At 43.9% G+C, this 17,529-nt stretch overlaps 1 protein-coding gene across 6 annotated transcripts in view; it reads right to left on the bottom strand.

Annotated features, from left to right (window-relative positions):
* Positions 1-17,529, bottom strand: part of KMT2D (lysine methyltransferase 2D) — a 158,098-nt gene that overhangs the window by 102,395 nt on the left and 38,174 nt on the right. For all 6 annotated transcript variants that reach the window (XM_056562215.1, XM_056562216.1, XM_056562217.1 and 3 more), the window contains exons 2-8: positions 10,942-11,026; positions 10,008-10,122; positions 6,775-6,971; positions 6,088-6,197; positions 5,841-6,003; positions 3,688-3,853; positions 829-943 (exon numbers count right to left, since the gene is read on the bottom strand). In XM_056562215.1, coding sequence (XP_056418190.1) covers positions 829-943; positions 3,688-3,853; positions 5,841-6,003; positions 6,088-6,197; positions 6,775-6,971; positions 10,008-10,122; positions 10,942-10,990 — 915 coding nt within the window. In that variant the 5' untranslated portion in view covers positions 10,991-11,026. The remainder of the gene's footprint in view (positions 1-828; positions 944-3,687; positions 3,854-5,840; positions 6,004-6,087; positions 6,198-6,774; positions 6,972-10,007; positions 10,123-10,941; positions 11,027-17,529) is intronic.

Here is a 17,529-nt window from a genome sequence, read left to right as displayed (position 1 = left end):
GTACAACTTCCTATACTTTACATTGCACGGATCCCTCAACATACGATGGTTTCAACAAGCGATGGTTCATTTGGAACAAATTACCATCGTATGTTGAGGGACCACTGTATGTGTGTGTGTGTGTGTATTTATAATATATATATATATATATATATATATATATATATATATATATATATATATATATATACACACACACATATATATATATATATATATATATATATATATATATATATATATATATATATACACACACACACGAGAGAGATAGAGTATATATATATATATATATATTATATATCTATACACACACACACACACACACACACACACACGAGATAGAGATATATCTCTTTATCCATCTATGTCTACATTATCCCTTTAAAAAAAGGTCTTACAGAGATTGTCACCCAACTTTCCCAGCAAGCCTGCCTTCAGTAGTGATGTGGAAGCAGATATTTGGATCTCAGTAAGGCTATGTTCTCATGGTGGCTATTTACTCAATAGAGAAATACATCCAAAGCGCTTACCATTCTAATCATGGTTGTGAAAAAGAAAAAGAAAAAAGAATTTTTATTTTCCTCCAAAAAAAAAAAAAAAGATATATGCCATGAGAACATGGATTAAAGCCAGTCCAGTTTTCCATTCAGTTCCAGAAAATGTTGAGTAACAATACATTTAGGAAAGGTTAGGACTGTAATAGGTATCAACACAAAATAAACCCAAAAGAGAGAATGACATTTTAAATAAATTGACAATAAAAAAAAAACCATCAGAATCTGCCCCCATTTGAATGCATAAAAACCAGCAGGAGATGTGAAATACCTTGCATTTCCAGGAGCCTGCAGGCAGATCCTCAATGGCTGGCTTCAGACAGGAAGTGTGATATACTTTGTCACAAGCATCGCACACCAACACCGCCGAATCCTTGCCAGGTTTTCTGTTCAGGATAAGATATGGATTAACCAAGCAGAATTGCACATAAAAAAAGCTTTTTATTATACAGTATCACATTGTTTCCCAACCAGGGTGCCTCCAGCTGTTGCAAAACTACAACTCCCAGCATGCCAGGACAGCCTTTGGCTGTCCTGGCATGCTGGGAGTTGTAGTTTTGCAACAGCTGGAGGCACCCTGGTTGGGAAACACTGCAGTATCAGGACAGTTATACTGCACCAGTGTATTTTTAAGTGTGTACATGTCTAAAAATGTTCACTTCCTCTTCCCATATGCTTAGTAGAGTCCTGAAGAGGAAAACGCACACACAAGGTGTTGACCACAACCTCTTAAAGCAGATAATGCCACCAATCTCCCTCCTACTTATTAGGAAAACACTACAAAATGTTTACATCAATGCTCAGATTGCTCCCTATACAAATATATTTTTTGGGTGACCTGACTTAAAGGGGTACTCCGGTGAAAACCTTTTCTCTTTTAAATCAACTGGTGGCAGAAAGTTAAACATATTTGTAAATTACTCCTATTAAAAAAATCTTAATCCTTCCAGTACTTATTAGCTGCTGAATGCTACAGAGGAAATTCCTTTCTTTTTGGAACACTGATGACCTCACGAACACAGTGCTCTCTGCTGACATCTCTGTCCATTTTAGCAACCATGCATAGCAGATGTTTGCCAAGGGCAGCATGGTTAGCACTGCTGCCTTGCAGTGCTGGGGACTTGGGTTCAAATCCCACTAAGGACAACAATAAATAAAGTGTTATTATTATAATAAAGTCAGCAGAGAGAACTGTGGTCGTGATGTCATCAGAGAGCATTCCAAAAAGAAAAGAATTTCCTGTGTAGTATTCAGCAGCTAATAAGTACAGGAAGGATTAAGATTTTTTAATAGAAGTAATTTACAAATCTGTTTAACTTTCTGCCACCAGTTGATTTAAAAGAAAAAAAGGTTTTCACCGGAGTACCCCTTTAAGAAATTAGCCATATGTACCCCGACAAAGGCTCAGGATAGGGAACGAACATTAATATCTACCGCTGTACATTGATTCTCTGTTTAACTTTTTTTTTTTTTTTTTAAGTTAGTAAAAATTTGTTAAAGAAAGTCTAATATAAGAAAGTATATTCATTGTGCGGTGCTGAAGAATAGGTGTGTACTGCAGCAATGCCGCACATTAGGCCATATATATTGTGCTTAAACTGGAATAGATCCACCTGAACAGATCTGATCAAAGAATAGATCTATCACATAGACTTTGAATTTATGAATGCAAATCTGTTCTTTTTCTGATCCACTTCCAACTTTTCGGGGTTTAAACAATAAGGCATAAAAATGGAAAAAGAGTGAAATAATCCTAAAGCTGACTTTACCTGTCAGCATGTGGTTCTACTCCTGATTTTGGCTAAAAATACTGACCAAAATGGGGAGCAACACAGAAGAGCTATAATGGAAAGATTTGCACCCACTCCTGCTTTTGACTAAAAATACTACAAGGAGAATTCAGGCTGAATAAAATTGCATGCATATTCCAATTTGCTTGACAGGCACATTGATTTTAACCCCTTAAGGACGCAGGGTTTTTCAGTTTTTACATTTTCATTATTTCCTCATCACCTTCTAAAAATCATAACGCTTTAAATTTTGCACATAAAATTCCATATAATGGCTTATTTCTTGCGCCACCAATTCTATATTGCAGTGACGTCAGTCATTTCACCCAAAAATCCACGGCGAAACGGAAAAAAAATTCATTGTGCGACAAAATTGAAGATTTTTTTTTTTAATTTTGTAACTTTTGGGGGCTTCCGCTTCTACGCAGTGCATTTTTCGGTAAAAATAACACCTTATCTTTATTCTGTAGGTCCATATGATTAAAATTATACCCTACTTAAATAGGTTTGATTTTGTCGTGCTTTGGGAAAAAAAAAATCATAACTACATGCAGGAATATTTATACGTTAAAAATTCTCATCTTCTGACCCCTATAACTTTTATTTTTTCGCGTATGGGCCGGTATGAGGGCTCATTTTTTGCACCGTGTTGACGTTTTTATAGGTACCATTTTTGTATTTATCGGACTTTTTGATGGCTTTTTATTCATTTTTTCATGATATAAAAAGTGACAAAAAATACGCTGTGTTGGTCTTTAGAATTTTCTTTTGCGTGTACGCCATTGACCGTGCGGTTTAATTAACGATATATTTTTATAGTTTGGAAATCTCTGCATACTGCGATACCACATTTTTATGTGATCCCGTTTTAAACCCCCGGGACCGGGCGTACAGGTATGCCCTACCTGAATGAGTTAATTGATGCTGCGGTGCTTAGTTTACATGCCTGAATTTTGTGTCCTTCTAATCTCACCATGCAGTATCAAAATATTAGGAGCCAGAGGATGCACTAAGCAGCGCGAAACATCTGTCGCTCTCTATGAACGCACCCGCTGAATATACCCCATGATTTTAATGGAATAAAGGACGGAAGAGAATCTACGTGGTGAGTATTGGGATCAGCTAAGGACTTTACGTCAGTAGTGCCAGTTCTCTATTCTACAAAAGTGATTCATCAAAATAGTTACACGATGTGCAATGAACAGAACACCAAGGGTATTTCACTCTTGCTTTCCACTGCTGTTTCACATTGACCATTCCTAGTCTCATTTAGATTTGTTAATTTACTTCATTTTACATTGATCCCTTTTGTTACTATGTTTTTACAGTTTATTTCCTACCTGCAGCTTTGGCACACTTTACACTCAGGACACTGCCAGCCAGAGCGCTTCAATGGTGTGACAGTAATCTCCAGACAAGAACCATGATAGTGCAGTCCACAATTGGTGCAGAACAGGAGATCGGTGGGGTCACCAGGCTTGTCACATCGCACGCAACACGAGTCATCTAACATAAGAGGAAGATGCATTAAACAGGACACTTTTCTTATAAACTTTGTTAAAACATTGCTCACAATTTTGCTTAAAACTGGTATGCTCATCTCAAATTTATGGGATTTTAAAGAAAGGGTATATCCTGTCACTTTAAAAGGGGTTGTCTGGTAAAATTTATTTTTCTACTGTCTGCAGGCTGCATAATATAAATAAATAAAAATATTAAAAAAGTCTTTAATCTCCACTCCCTGGTAGGTATCGGGACTCCCAGTCTCCCGACAAAGCTGTAGACGTGATGTTAGCCAATCCCTGCCCGCAGCCACTGGCTCTAACAACCCCCCCTGCAACCCCTTTGACAGTGATTGGTGAGCCGCACTGTCCGTTTCCCCGGTTGTAGACGTTACGAGGGAGTGGAGGAAGGAGAGTTTGGGTGTATTCACACGTACAGAATCCTACACATATTTGATGCGCAGGATTTGAAGTAGGGATCGACCGATATCGGTTTTTTAGGGCCGATACCGATAATCGTTGGAGGTTAGGGCCGATAGCCGATAACTTATACAGATATTCCGGTATAAGTTATCGGCTATTTATCCCCCCTCGACACCGCTGCAGGTCATTGATTTAAAGTGGGCGCTTTAAATCAATGCACTGCAGTGGCTTTTGCGGTGCCATAGGCTGCCGCCACCACCCGCTTCTCTCCCCTACCTGTCAGGGTGGTCCGGGCCATCCATCCTTTCTTCCTGCAGCGTCCGGCGGCATTCCGGGTGGAGGGTGCACCGGTCCGGGATGTCCTTCTCCGGGGGTCCTCTTCTCCACTCCGGGCAGGCTCCGGCCTAGTACGCTGCATAGACGCCGCTACGCAGTGACGCTCGTGCGCAGCGACGCACCTGACGTCACGGCAGAGCGACGTCTATGCAGCGTACTAGGCCAGAGCCTGCCTGGAGTGGAGAAGAGGACCCCCGGAGAAGGACAGCCTGGACCAGTGCACCCTCCACCCGGAATGGCGCCGGACACTACAGGAAGGAAGGAAGGAAGGAAGGATGGATGGCCCGGACCACCCCCATTACGGGTAAGTTTATAATTATTTTTTTTTTATTGACTCGGAGGGTGGGAGAGGGGCCCGACCGGTATAGCGGTATGGGCAAAAATCCATACCGGTATACCGCCCAGCACTACGGTGGGGGGGTGCGACACGGTGGGTCGGGGGGGTGGTCGTGGTGCGGTGGGTCAGTGGGGGGTGCGGTCACGGTGCGGGGCATTATCGGCAAGGTAATTGCCGATACCGATAATGCCCAAAATAGTGATTATCGGCCGATAATATCGGCCATACCGATAATCGGTCGATCTCTAATTTGAAGCTGTGTTCATTCATTTTGTTTACATCTGTTTAAAGTTCAAATCTGCAGCATAAAATCCAGCACATCAAATATGCACAATATACTGTACATGTGAATACACCAATAGGGTAAGGTCATGCTGGGACCCCCTGTGATCACCCAAGTCATCCGGTGCACAGAGCAGACGGATGACTGGCGACCACAGCCATTACGCCCCCTCCATTCACGTCTATGGGAGGAGACGTGACAGCTATGTACTAGCCATCAGGCCCCCTCCCATAAATGGAGGGGATGTGGAGTCACAAACATGGAAGCTACAAGTTTCCGTGTGCAGAACGCTGTGGTGCCGGCCTGCAGATTGCGGAGGGTCCCAGTGGCCGGACCTCCCGCAATCAGATATAATTAACCCTGATGTCTAGGGGCGGAGTACCCCTTTAACTTGAAAATTCTTTCCATACAGTAAATACAGTGTGAGAAAAAAACCTGGAGAGATTCCCCCATAACTACTAATCACAGCTCAGCTTTTCTATCTTAAACTCTGGTAAAGTGAAAGTTGAGCTGTGATTGGCTGTTTTCACTTTTTCTCTCACACGATTTGATAAATCAGGGCCAAAATGTTACATATGTATGAGGATATGTGAGGGAAGGACAAGAACTAACCCATTGCAGCTGCCTCCGCCACATGTTCTGTGCACAGCATTTTTAAGGTCTTCATTGACTGGAAGGATCCACTTGCAGCAGCGCATGGAAAATGATATCGATGTAGACACCCTGTCGAGTGGCACCGAATGGTAGCACCCATCCGTTTACAGTATTCACATTTCTACAAAGAGGCAATAAAATATAAAGGTTATATATGGATGTATATGCAAGTGTCTGGTGACAGCAAACCTAGGTGTTTACAGACCTGTGATATCCCTGAGAATACAGCTATATCCACATTAGTCAGTCCAGTTCCTTCCACATGCTGGACTCCATATGACCAAGACGCACACCAGTAGTGAACCCAGCAGTGTCCTGTGTTTGAATGGAATGTAAGCTTAAATGAGACTGTAGTAAACAAAGGGTAAAGGTAGCCATACACATGTGACAACTCTCTCTAAACTTTCCATACACATGAACAGTCAATTTGGATTCTTAATGGGAGTGCAGAATCCCATAGAAATCTATGGGCTTTAATTTGAGGTGGAATTCCGCAAGTGGAAATTCTGCCATGTGAAGAGACCCTTAGTGTGCTCTGAATTAAAAAAAATAAAAGAGAAGGGGTAAGCTGCTGCCAAACTGCTCTAGTAGCAACTTAGCCCTGTGATAACAAAAGAAAGAATCCCCCCCTCAAAATGAATTTATTACATTCAGGTATACAGCACTTCAAATGTTGACCCAAAATAAAAGCAAATGTAATAAATAAGGAATAATAATGATTTTTTTTTATTAATTTTTTTTCAAGAGACCCTGATCTACACTTTTTTTCCCCTACAATATTTTTCAGTCAAGAGACTAAGCTGTATAGTGAATGTTCAGGAACATTCCAGAACCAGGACATTCCAGAACCCAAATCTAATCTTTGGCCACGTAAAAAACATTTTATCCTAACCTGAAGGTTCAAAGAGCTTTTCTGGTAACACAGGCTCGGCAAACCCAATAATAGAAGGATCCAGGTACTCTGTGCCTATGTCTTGTACCCTACAGAGTGCAGGATCCAGTTGTGGGCGGCCTGGAGAAGGACTAAACCGCAGCAGCTCCCGCTGTCCATGTTCATTCCTTTCCCCACAGTTGCAGAGAGCACAGCGCCTGCAATGGAAGCCAATATGTAATGAGAACCACAACTAAAAACAGACAAGAAAAAAAGTGATTCGAAGTACAGACAAAGAAATATAAGTATAAAGGGAATATGCCACCACTTTATAATGAGAAGGGCAACGGAAATCGCAAAGGGGGGGGGGGGGGGGGGGGAGTTTCACCATTTTACCATTCCCTTGAGGTACTTCGAATGGATGATCGGATCGCCTGCAGCGCTGCCGCAGCGATCCGATCATCCAGCATGGTGGCCGGAGGTCCCCTCACCTGGCTCCGGCCGTTTCCCGGCGTCTCCTGCTCTGGTCAGATCGAGCAGACCAGAGCAGAAGATAGCCAATAATACTGATCAGTGCTATGTCCTATGCATAGCACTGAACAGGATTAGCAATCAAATGATTGCTAAAGATAGTCCCCTGTGGGGCCATAAAAAGTGTAAAAAAAATTTGAAAAAAATGTAAAAATAAAAAGGGAAAAATCCCCTCCCCAATAATAATTGTTCGTTTTTCCCATTTTACCCCAAAAAGCGTAATTTTTTTTAAATAAACATATTTGGTATCGCCGCATGCGTAAGTGTCCGAACTATCGAAATATGTTAATGATCTCGTACGGTAAACTGCGTAAACGTAAAAAAAAAATATCCAAAAATGCACAAATGTCACATTTTATTCAAAAAATATAAAAAATGATAAGTTTTATAAATGCAATGTGGTATCGATAAAAAGTTCAGATGGCGGCGCAAAAAAAGAGCCCTCATACCGCCCTATATACGGAAAAATGAAAAAGTTATAGGCGGTCAAAATAGGGCGATTTTAGATTACTGATTTTGTACAAAAAGTTAGATTTTTTTTTTTAAGCGGTACAAAAATATAATAACCCTCCAAAATGTGCAAAATTGTGGTTTTCATTTAAATTTCCTCCTTAAAAAAAATATACAAAAAAATGTACATTTTATGTTAAAAAATTTTTTTTTACAAAGTACAATCGGTTACGCAAAAAACAAGCCCTTACATGGGTCTGTAGATGGAAAGATGAAAGAGTCATGGATTTTAGAAGGTGAAGAGGAAAAAACTAAAATGCACAAATAAAATTGGCCTGGTCCTTAAGGTGAAAATGGGCTTGGTCCTTAAGGGGTTAAGGAGGGTGCAATGCGAGAAGTATTATGTTGTGTAAACACTATTATTGTGTGAAGGTACTAAGGGTCACTATCACTGTGTGGAAGTACAGAAGGGGGTCCTATTACTCTGTATATAACAATACAGAGCACTATTATTGTGTTTGACACCATTTTATTGGTTGTGACTATATACCGTATTTATTGGCGTATAACACGCACTTTTTAGGCTAAAATTTTTAGCCTAAAGTCTGTGTGCGTGTTATACGCCGATACCCCCCCAGGAAAGGCAGGGGGAGAGAGGCCGTCGCTGCCCGCTTCTCTCCCCCTGCCTTTCCTGGGGTCTAAAGCGCTGCTGTCGGCCCTTTTCACCCCCTGGTTATCAGCGCCGCTGCCCGTTCTGTCCCCCTGACTATCGGTGCCGGCGCCGATAGCCAGGGGGAGAGAAGCGGCGCCGACAGCCAGGAGGAGAGAAGGGGCAGCGGCACCCATTGCCGGCGCCGCTGCCCCGTTGCCTCCCCCCATCCCCGGTGGCATAATTACCTGAGTCGGGTCCGCGCTGCTCCAGGCCTCCGTCGTTGCTATGCGCTGAACGGCGCGGCGCATGACGTCAGAGCGCCGCGCATAGAAACGACGCTGGTCCCCAGCGTCGTTGCTATGCACGGCGCGGCGCTCTGACGTTATGCGCCGCGCCGTTCAGCGCATAGCAACAACGGAGGCCTGGAGCAGCGGAGCAGCGCGGACCCGACTCAGGTAGTTATGCCACCGGGGATGGGGGGGGGAGGCAACAGGGCAGCGGCGCCGGCAATGGGTGCCGCTGCCCCTTCTCTCCCCCTGGCTGTCGGCGCCGATAACCAGGGGGTGAAAAGGGCCGACAGCAGCGCTATAGACCCCAGGAAAGGCAGGGGGAGAGAAGCGGGCAGCGACGGCCTCTCTCCCCCTGCCTTTCCTGGGGGTGTATCGGGGTATACACGCGCACACACGCACCCTCATTTTATCATGGATATTTGGGTAAAAAACTTTTTTTACCCAAATAACCTTGGTAAAATGAGGGTGCGTGTTATAGGCCGGTGCGTGGTATACCCCGATAAATACGGTATTTAGGATGGTACTGGGGCAGCAGCAGCCACAGGACAGTAAAGGGCCAGGATAAAGGGTGGAGAACAGGTAAGGACAGTTCTGGAAAAGTGAGGAGCCAAAGACCTCTGCATGGGAAACACTGCAGACAGGAGTAATGGCTGGAAGAAATAGTGATGGGGTCTGGACAGAATAAGAAAATGGAAAGAGGATGTCCCCTTGAGGACCCCATACTGTATATCCTCATACAATCTGCAGAATGCTTCATACTGTATATCCTCATACAATCTGCAGAATGCTCGCGCAGAGTTAGCATCTACCACTATATGGTGGTAATATTAGTCTGTGTATAGCAAGTTTTATTTAGCAACAGTATGAAGGAAATCTGTGGTCATGGTGTGACAGTTTAGTTAGTTGCAGTACGGTGGTATTATACGGTGACTATACTATGCAGTTGTAAAATGGGGTCATGGGGTCGCTTTTTAGTTTTGTGTGTGGTTTTTTTAACCTACTCACGTGCTTCCCCTTTGAGAACTGTAGTGTGACATTTAAAGTGAATGGGTCGAAATGCCCTTCTGGCATAGATGGGGGCTGCTGTGTAGGGTGGACAGAAGAGAAAAGAAAACCCCTCCACTGCATATCATTTATACTTCTACTCATTGGTGGGGTCCCAGACGTTAGATCCTACTGATAAGACAAGATGATTTATCCTAATTATATGCAATTTCTTTAAAGACAACCAGGGCGCCTCCAGCTGTTGCAAAACTACAACTCCCAGCATGCCTACAGTTGGTAAACACTGCTTTAGGAGATGGAAGAACCCCTTTAGACCAACAACATACCTGCTGTACGGCCCCTCTGGGACAGTGCCATCCCATACAAAACATGCAGTTGGTGATGGATTGCTGAGCTCATCTGCTTCCGCTTCACAGGCCACATCGGAGGCATTTTCATCAGCTAAAGGGAATTACATTAACATTAGGGAAAACAAAAACTCCTAATAAGACATTTTACATAACATAGTAATGACAAATTAATTCCAGCTGACAAGGAACAACAGATGGACAGACTCCTGTATCCCCAATATCTTATGGACCATACAAGGGACCTGTACTGTGCCAGTATGTAGGGACCACAGAGTGATGAAGAATGTGTCCACTGGACACGGGTGCATTCACACCACGTTTTGGCAATACAGTTACCATACGCCTCAAAACTTGTGTACAAATTTTAACCCGTATACAGTTTGAAAAATTACGTCTGGTTGCATCTATTTTATAAGAAAAAAAAAAAAAAAATTCACTCCATTATGAATAAAGTTTCACTTGTTTGATGGAAATTCCAAGAAAAAAAACTGTGCAAAGTCAAAAACGATATGGTGCAAAGCAAATGGGACTGTTCACACATAAAGTTCTCTACGGTTCCCACTGACTCCCATGTTAAAAAAAAGAAAAAAAAACATACGGTTTCAATACAGTTTTTCACCCGGACCATAAACCGTTGTAGGCTACGGTGTTGGGTATGGGGGGGGACGGACAAAACGCAAAACGGATACAACCGGATGTACCATTTGGCATACGTCAAATGTATACGGTTTTCAATGGAGAGTCAATGTATACGGTTTTCAATACGGTTCCGTACGGTTCTCAAGTTGGAAAGGTATACAGGAACTGTATTGCAAAAACATGGTGTGCGCTAATCTGCTGGAGGGTGAGGGTGTTCGCACGACCGATATGCAGCTTATGTTCTCTGCCATATAAACATGAAGTAAATTACCTGACGCTTCAGATTCTTTGTCCTCGCTGGATGGTTTCTGATCATCCATCCCTGGCCAAAAACTGACTATCCCTTTTAGGGCAACCTAAAGAGAAATAAGAAACGTTATTGCAACATCCTTGTATATGCCAACCTGAGAGAGCACAAGCTTAAAGGGGTACTCCAGTGGAAAACATTTCTTTAAATCAACTGGTTCCAAATGTTAAACAGATTTGTAAATGACTTCTATTTAACAATCTTAATCCTTCCAGTACTTTTCAGCTGTTGTATGCTCCACAGGAAGTTATGTTCGAACTGTCCGGAGCAGGAGAGGTTTGCTATGGGGATCTGCTCCTACTGTGGACAGTTCCTGACATGGACAGAGGTGTCAGCAGAGAGCACTGTGGTCAGAAAGAAAGGAAATTCAAAAAGAAAAGAACTTTATGTGGATCATACAGCAGCTGATACTGGAAGGATTAAAGGGGTACTCCGACCCTAGACATCTTATCCCCTAGCCAAAGGATAGGGGATAAGATGTTAGATCGCTGCGGTCCCGCTGCTGGGGACCCCCGGGATCACCGCTGCGGCACTGCGCTATCATTACTGTGCAGAGCAAGTTCGCTCTGTGCGTAATGACGGGCGATACAGGGGGCGGAGCAGCGTGACGTCATGGCTCCGCCCCTCATAACATCACGGCCTGTCCCCTTAACGCAAGTCTATGGGAGGGGGCGTGGCGATGGTCACGCCCCCTCCCATAGACTTGTACTGACAGGGGCGGACCATAACGTCATGAGGGGCGGAGCCGTGACGTAACGATGCTCCAGCCCCTGTATTGCCCCTCATTACGTGCAGAGCGAACTCGCTCTACACAGTAATGATAGCGGGGTGCTGCAGCAGCGGGACCGTGGCGATCTGACATCTTATCCCCTATCCTTTGGATAGGGGATAAGATGTCTAGGGGAGGAGTACCCCTTTAAGATTTTTAAATAGAAGTAATTTACAAATCTGTATAACTTTCTAGCACCAGTTGAAAAAAGTTTCAGTGGAGTACCCCTTTAAGAAGATAACCAAATGGAGTGTACATAGAGTGACGACAATCTCTGTATAGTACTAAATAATATGTTGGTGCAATATAAATTAATAATCTAACGATCATTCTCATGTATGAACGCATCTAAAGCAGCCTAAAGATGGAGCTGAGACTCAATCACATTTAAAGGGGTATTCCAGCATTTAAAAACGTATCCCCTATCCCAGAGGTCAGACCCCAGAATATTTCCCGTTGCATGGAGCGGGTGGTTGGATTGCACTCTATGCACTGTTAATAGGAGCACCAGAGACATTGTTCAGTTATCTCCGGCCTTTCCATAGACAATCCATGGAGTGTGTGCAGACCCCTCACGCCATATAATTGGGAGATTTGGGGCCCTGTTCTGGAAATCACTGTGGGTCCCAAAGGTCAGACCTCCGCTGCTGTCAGACACTTAGGGGAAGATTTATCAAGACCAATGCAAAGTTAAAGGGGTACTCCACTGCCCTGCTTCGGAAGCTCCGCTCCCCAGCGTCCGGAAGTTTATTGTTCCAAACGCTGCATGCGGGCTTCCATGTTCAGGGCCGCCCCTCGTGATGTCACGCATGCCCCCTCTTGATGTCACGCCCGCCCCCTAGACTTTCGTTGAGGGGGCGGGCGTGACGTCAAGAGGGGCGGCCCTGAACACGGAAGCCCGCACACAGCATTTGGAACAATAAACTTCCGGACGCTGGGGAGCGGAGCTTCCGAAGCAGGGCAGCCAAGTACCCCTTTAAAGTTACTAAGTTACCCATAGCAATCAGATCGCTTCTTTCATTTTGCAGAGGCCTTTCCAAAAATGAACTAAGCAATCTGATTGGTTGCTATGGGCAACTCAGCAACTTTTCCTCTGCATAAGTTTTGATAAATCTCCCCCTATAACCCTATCCTGTGGATAGGAGAGAAGTTTTATTTTCCCAAAGTACCCCTTTAAATGACGACATCAACATGGTTCCCAATACCCGTCATTGACCGTGTGCCATCCATAAGACAGGTTTAACGTCTGAGCCTGCGTCATAGTTTGTTAGGGTACAACTGCCATAGATGTACAGCAGTCTGCACCAATGAATACATTTACATGAATAGCCCAGAACTGCATCAGTCATCAAAACAGACTAATATCTAAAAGATTAATGCTTGCAAGACCGTTATGGACACTTTTTTTCTTATTATAGTGTAAAAACGTTCTAAAAAGTGCTTTATTACAAATGTTGCTTAGTTTCTCTTCAACAGCCGCTGTAATTTGCTGTGAGCTCTCTCTTCGCTCAGCTTATATGATTCCCCCAATATGTGTGAGCTGTCCTACAAGGTTCCCCTCCCCATAAAGTTTTACAGCTAGTGTGTCTCTCACTCTTCTTACCTGCTGATTTTTTTTTTTTTTTTTTTTTACTCCAGTGGAATTTTTTTTTTTTTTTTTGATCAACTGATGCCAGAAAGTTAAAAACAGATTTGTAAATTACTTCAAAAAAAAAAATAAAAAAAAAATAAAAAAAAAAAAAAAGGGAATCCTTCCAGTACTTAACTTCCTCTGTAGAATACAGCAGCTGATAAGTTGTTCTTTTGTGTCTGACACCTCTGTCCATTTTAGGAACTGTCCAGAGCAGGAGAGGTTTGCTATGGGGGATTTGCTCCTATCCAGGAAAGTTCCTGACAGACAGAGGTGTCAGCAGAGAGCACTGTGGGCAGACTGGGAAGGACAACTCAACTTCCTCTGTATTATACAGCAGTTGATAAGTACTAAAAGGATTTAATTTTTTTAATAGAAGTAATTTACAAAACGGTTTGAGACAGTTGATATGAAAAAAATTGTTTTCCACCGGAGTACCCCTTTAACCCCTTAAGGACGCAGGACGTAAATGTACGTCCTGGTGAGCTGGTACTTAACGCACCAGGACGTACATTTACGTCCTAAGCATAACCGCGTCATGCGCGGCAGGTCCCAGCTGCTGATAGCAGCCAGGGACCCGCCAGTAATGGCAGACATCCGAGATCGTGCGGATGTACACCATTAACCCCTCAGATGCAGTGATCAATACATCAATACAGATCACGGCATCTGCAGCATTGCGGACACTAAAATGGATGATCGGATCGCCCGCAGCGCTGCCACGGGCTGCTACTGCCATGTCCTATGCACTGACCCCATGGGGACTATTAAAGGGAAAAAAGTGTGAAAAACACCCTCCCCCAATAAAATAGCAGCTTTTTTTTTTATAACATTTTATTCCAAAAAAATTTAATAAAAAATGTATTAAAAGTTTTATATAAGCAAATATGGTATTCATAAAAAGTACAGATCACGGTACAAAAAATGAGCCCTCACCGCCGCTTATACGGAAAAATGACAGAAAGTTAAACAGATTTGTAAATTACTTTGATTAACAAATCTTAATCCTTCCAATACATTTTATGGGCTGGGACCCCCCGCAATCTCCCTGCAGCATCCCGCATTCTATGCGTGGCTGCGTCTGCTTTTTCTGAAAGCTCCGGGCTCCCGAGACGGGGACGTGACGTCACACCATGCCCCCTCCATTCATTTCTATGGGAGAGGGCATTGCGGCCGTTAGCCCCCCCCCCTCCCAATTGAAATTAACGAAGGGGGCGTGGTATGACATCACGTCCCCGTCTCGGAAACCCGGAGCTTTCAGAAAAAGCAAACGCAGCCACGCATAGAATGCGGGATGCTGCAGGGAGATTGCGGGGGGTCCCAGCGGCAGGCCCCCCCCACGATCAGACATCTTATCCCCTTATCCCCTAAAACATAAGATGTTTTGGGCCGGAATACCCCTTTAAGGCCCAAATGGGCTGAGTCCACAGGGGTTAAGGCTAGGAACACATTGCAGACACCGTGCAGATTTTCTGCAGCAGAAAGTGTGTCAAAGGCAGAAGTGGATTCAGCTGAAAGGGGGGGGGGGGGGGGGGGGGGGAAGACTGCCAAGTGGGAATATAAGGCTAGGTTCACACTACAGAATTTCTGCCTGCAATTCCTCTTTGAAATTGCAGGCAGAAATTCCACTTACTAAAATGTACAGTATAGTGAATGGATTTCCGTTCACAAATTCACACCACAAATTCCGAACGGAAAATCCGCTTGAAAATTTCCGCTGCTCATTCTTCAGACGGAAATACTCAGTCTATTGGAGACTGCAGTGTCCAAATCCTAGCACCGACAGATTCAGCTGCACTCGGAATCTCCGGGTGGAAATTTTCTGCCCAAAGATTCCGCACTGTGTACCTAGCCTGACAGTTACCGTCCTGCATATTTCCCCCTTTCAGTTGGATCCACTTCTGCCTTTGGCTGCTGATTTTCTGTAGTAGAAAATGTGTAGTAGAAAATGTGTTCCTACCCTAACACAGAGCAGAGGGTCCGTCTGACTGATTTATCTTTCTCCCAGCAGCAGCTAAATAGGACATTTCTAGTGTAGGCTGCTTAGAAAGTATTATAATAAAAAGTAGGGATCGACCGATTATCGGTATAGCCGATAATCACGATTTTGGGCGGTATCGGCAATTATCTTGCCGATAATGCCCGCCCCCACCGCACCGCGACCGCCACCCCCTCGACCCGCACCACCGACCCACCGCACCGCGTCGCACCCCCCACCGTGATGCTAGGCGGTATACCGGTATGGATTTTTGCCCATACCGCTATACCGGTCGGGCCCCTCCCCCACCCTCCGAGTCAATAAAAAAATTAAACTTACCCGTAATGGGGGTGGTCCGGGCCACCCATTCTTCCTGTAGTGTCCGGGGGCATTCCGGGTGAAGAGTAAACCGGTCCGGGCTGTCCTTCTCCCACGGTCTTCTCCACTCCCGGCAGGCTCCGGCCTAGTACGCTGCATAGACGACGCTACGCCGTGACGTCAGGTGCATCGCTGCGCACGGGCGTCACTGCGCAGCGGCGTCTATGCAGCGTACTAGGCCGGAGCCTGCCCGGAGTGGAGAAGATGACCCCCGGAGAAGAAGGACAGCCCGGACCGGACCACCCTCCACCCGGAACGCCCCCGGACACTACATGAACGATGGATGGCCCAGACCACCCTGACCGGTAGGGGGAGAGAAGCGGGTGGTGGCGGCGGTCTATGGCACCGCAAAAGCCACTGCAGTGCATTGATTTAAAGCGCCCGCTTTAAATCAATCATCTGCAGCGGTGTCGCAGGGGGTTAAATAGCCGATAACTTATACCGGAATATCGGTATAAGTTATCGGCTATCGGCCCTAACCTCCACCGATTATCGGTATCAGCCCTAAAAAACCGATATCGGTCGATCCCTAATAAAAAGTATTAATAATTAATTCAAAAGTAATAATAATAAATAATTTAAAAAAAGCAAAGAAAAGCGATGCAATAAAAGATCAGTCAATAGCTGCACCCAAGTAGTAAACACAAATTAAAAAGCGGAAACTAGAAACAAGATTCCTTGTAAAGATTTCACTTTTTTTTTTTACCATCCAAATGAATGAAAGCTGGAGATTTATTATGTAGTGTAAGAGGTCCGATACACAGAGAAATATCTACTGAATAAGACAGTGTTTCCCAACCAGGGTGCCTCAAGCTGTGGCCAAACTACAACTCCCAGCATGCCCGGACAGCCGTTGGCTGTCCGGGCATGCTGGGAGTTGTAGTTTGGCCACAGCTGGAGGCACCCTGGTTGGGAAACACTGAAATAAGCCAACAAATCCTTACAAGGTCCTTTTCATGTAATAACCCAAATGGCATTCCATTTCTTTCATATGTAAGTGCCAGAGGCAGAGGCCTGGTATATAAGATAGCAAGCTATACAACGTCATAGATAACGTAACAGACTGGCCTCTTTATGGCAGCACACTTTAGTATTCTTTATTAAACTAAACTATATTTTTAAATACAATGAATAAAATTGTATCAGAACAATTGGTCATATTGCTATAGCTTTCAGGCTGGGTTCACACTACGTTTTTGCCGTACTGTTTTCAATCAGTTTTTCTAAAGAAAACTGTATGGCATAAAAAAGGGATGGAACAGTATGGAAAAAAGTAAACCGTATGCGTTTTTAAAAGTGCATACAGTTCCGTCCGTTTTTATAAAAAAAAAAAAAACCCATACGTTTTTGAAAATTTTGTCCATTTTTAATGGGAGGGGTCTTGGGTGGGGACTTTAGGATTCAAATGCGCATGTGCAAAGTAAAAACGTAAAAGTTTTTCCCGTATGGAACCGTATACATGTGCGTTTCCCATTGACGTTCATGTTAAAAAAAACGTATGCGGTTGCAGTGCGGTTTTTAAACCGGAGACAAAATTGTGGTCAACCACGGTTTTGACTCCGGTTTAAAAACCGTACTGCAACCGCATACGTTTTTTTTTTTTTTTTTTTTTTTTTTTAACATGGACGTCAATGGGAAACGCACATGTATACGGTTCCATACGGGAAAAACGTATAAGTTTTTACTTTGCACATGCGCATTTGAATCCTTAAGTCCCCACCCAACACCCCTCCCATTAAAAATGGACAAAATTTTCAAAAACATATGGGTTTTTTTCTATAAAAACTGACGGAACTG

Source organism: Hyla sarda, chromosome 2 (assembly GCF_029499605.1).
Source record: "Hyla sarda isolate aHylSar1 chromosome 2, aHylSar1.hap1, whole genome shotgun sequence".
In the NCBI taxonomy this organism is placed as follows: domain Eukaryota; kingdom Metazoa; phylum Chordata; class Amphibia; order Anura; family Hylidae; genus Hyla; species Hyla sarda.
The sequence above is the reverse complement of the archived record's forward strand: the minus strand, read 5'-3'. Positions and strand labels throughout refer to the sequence as shown.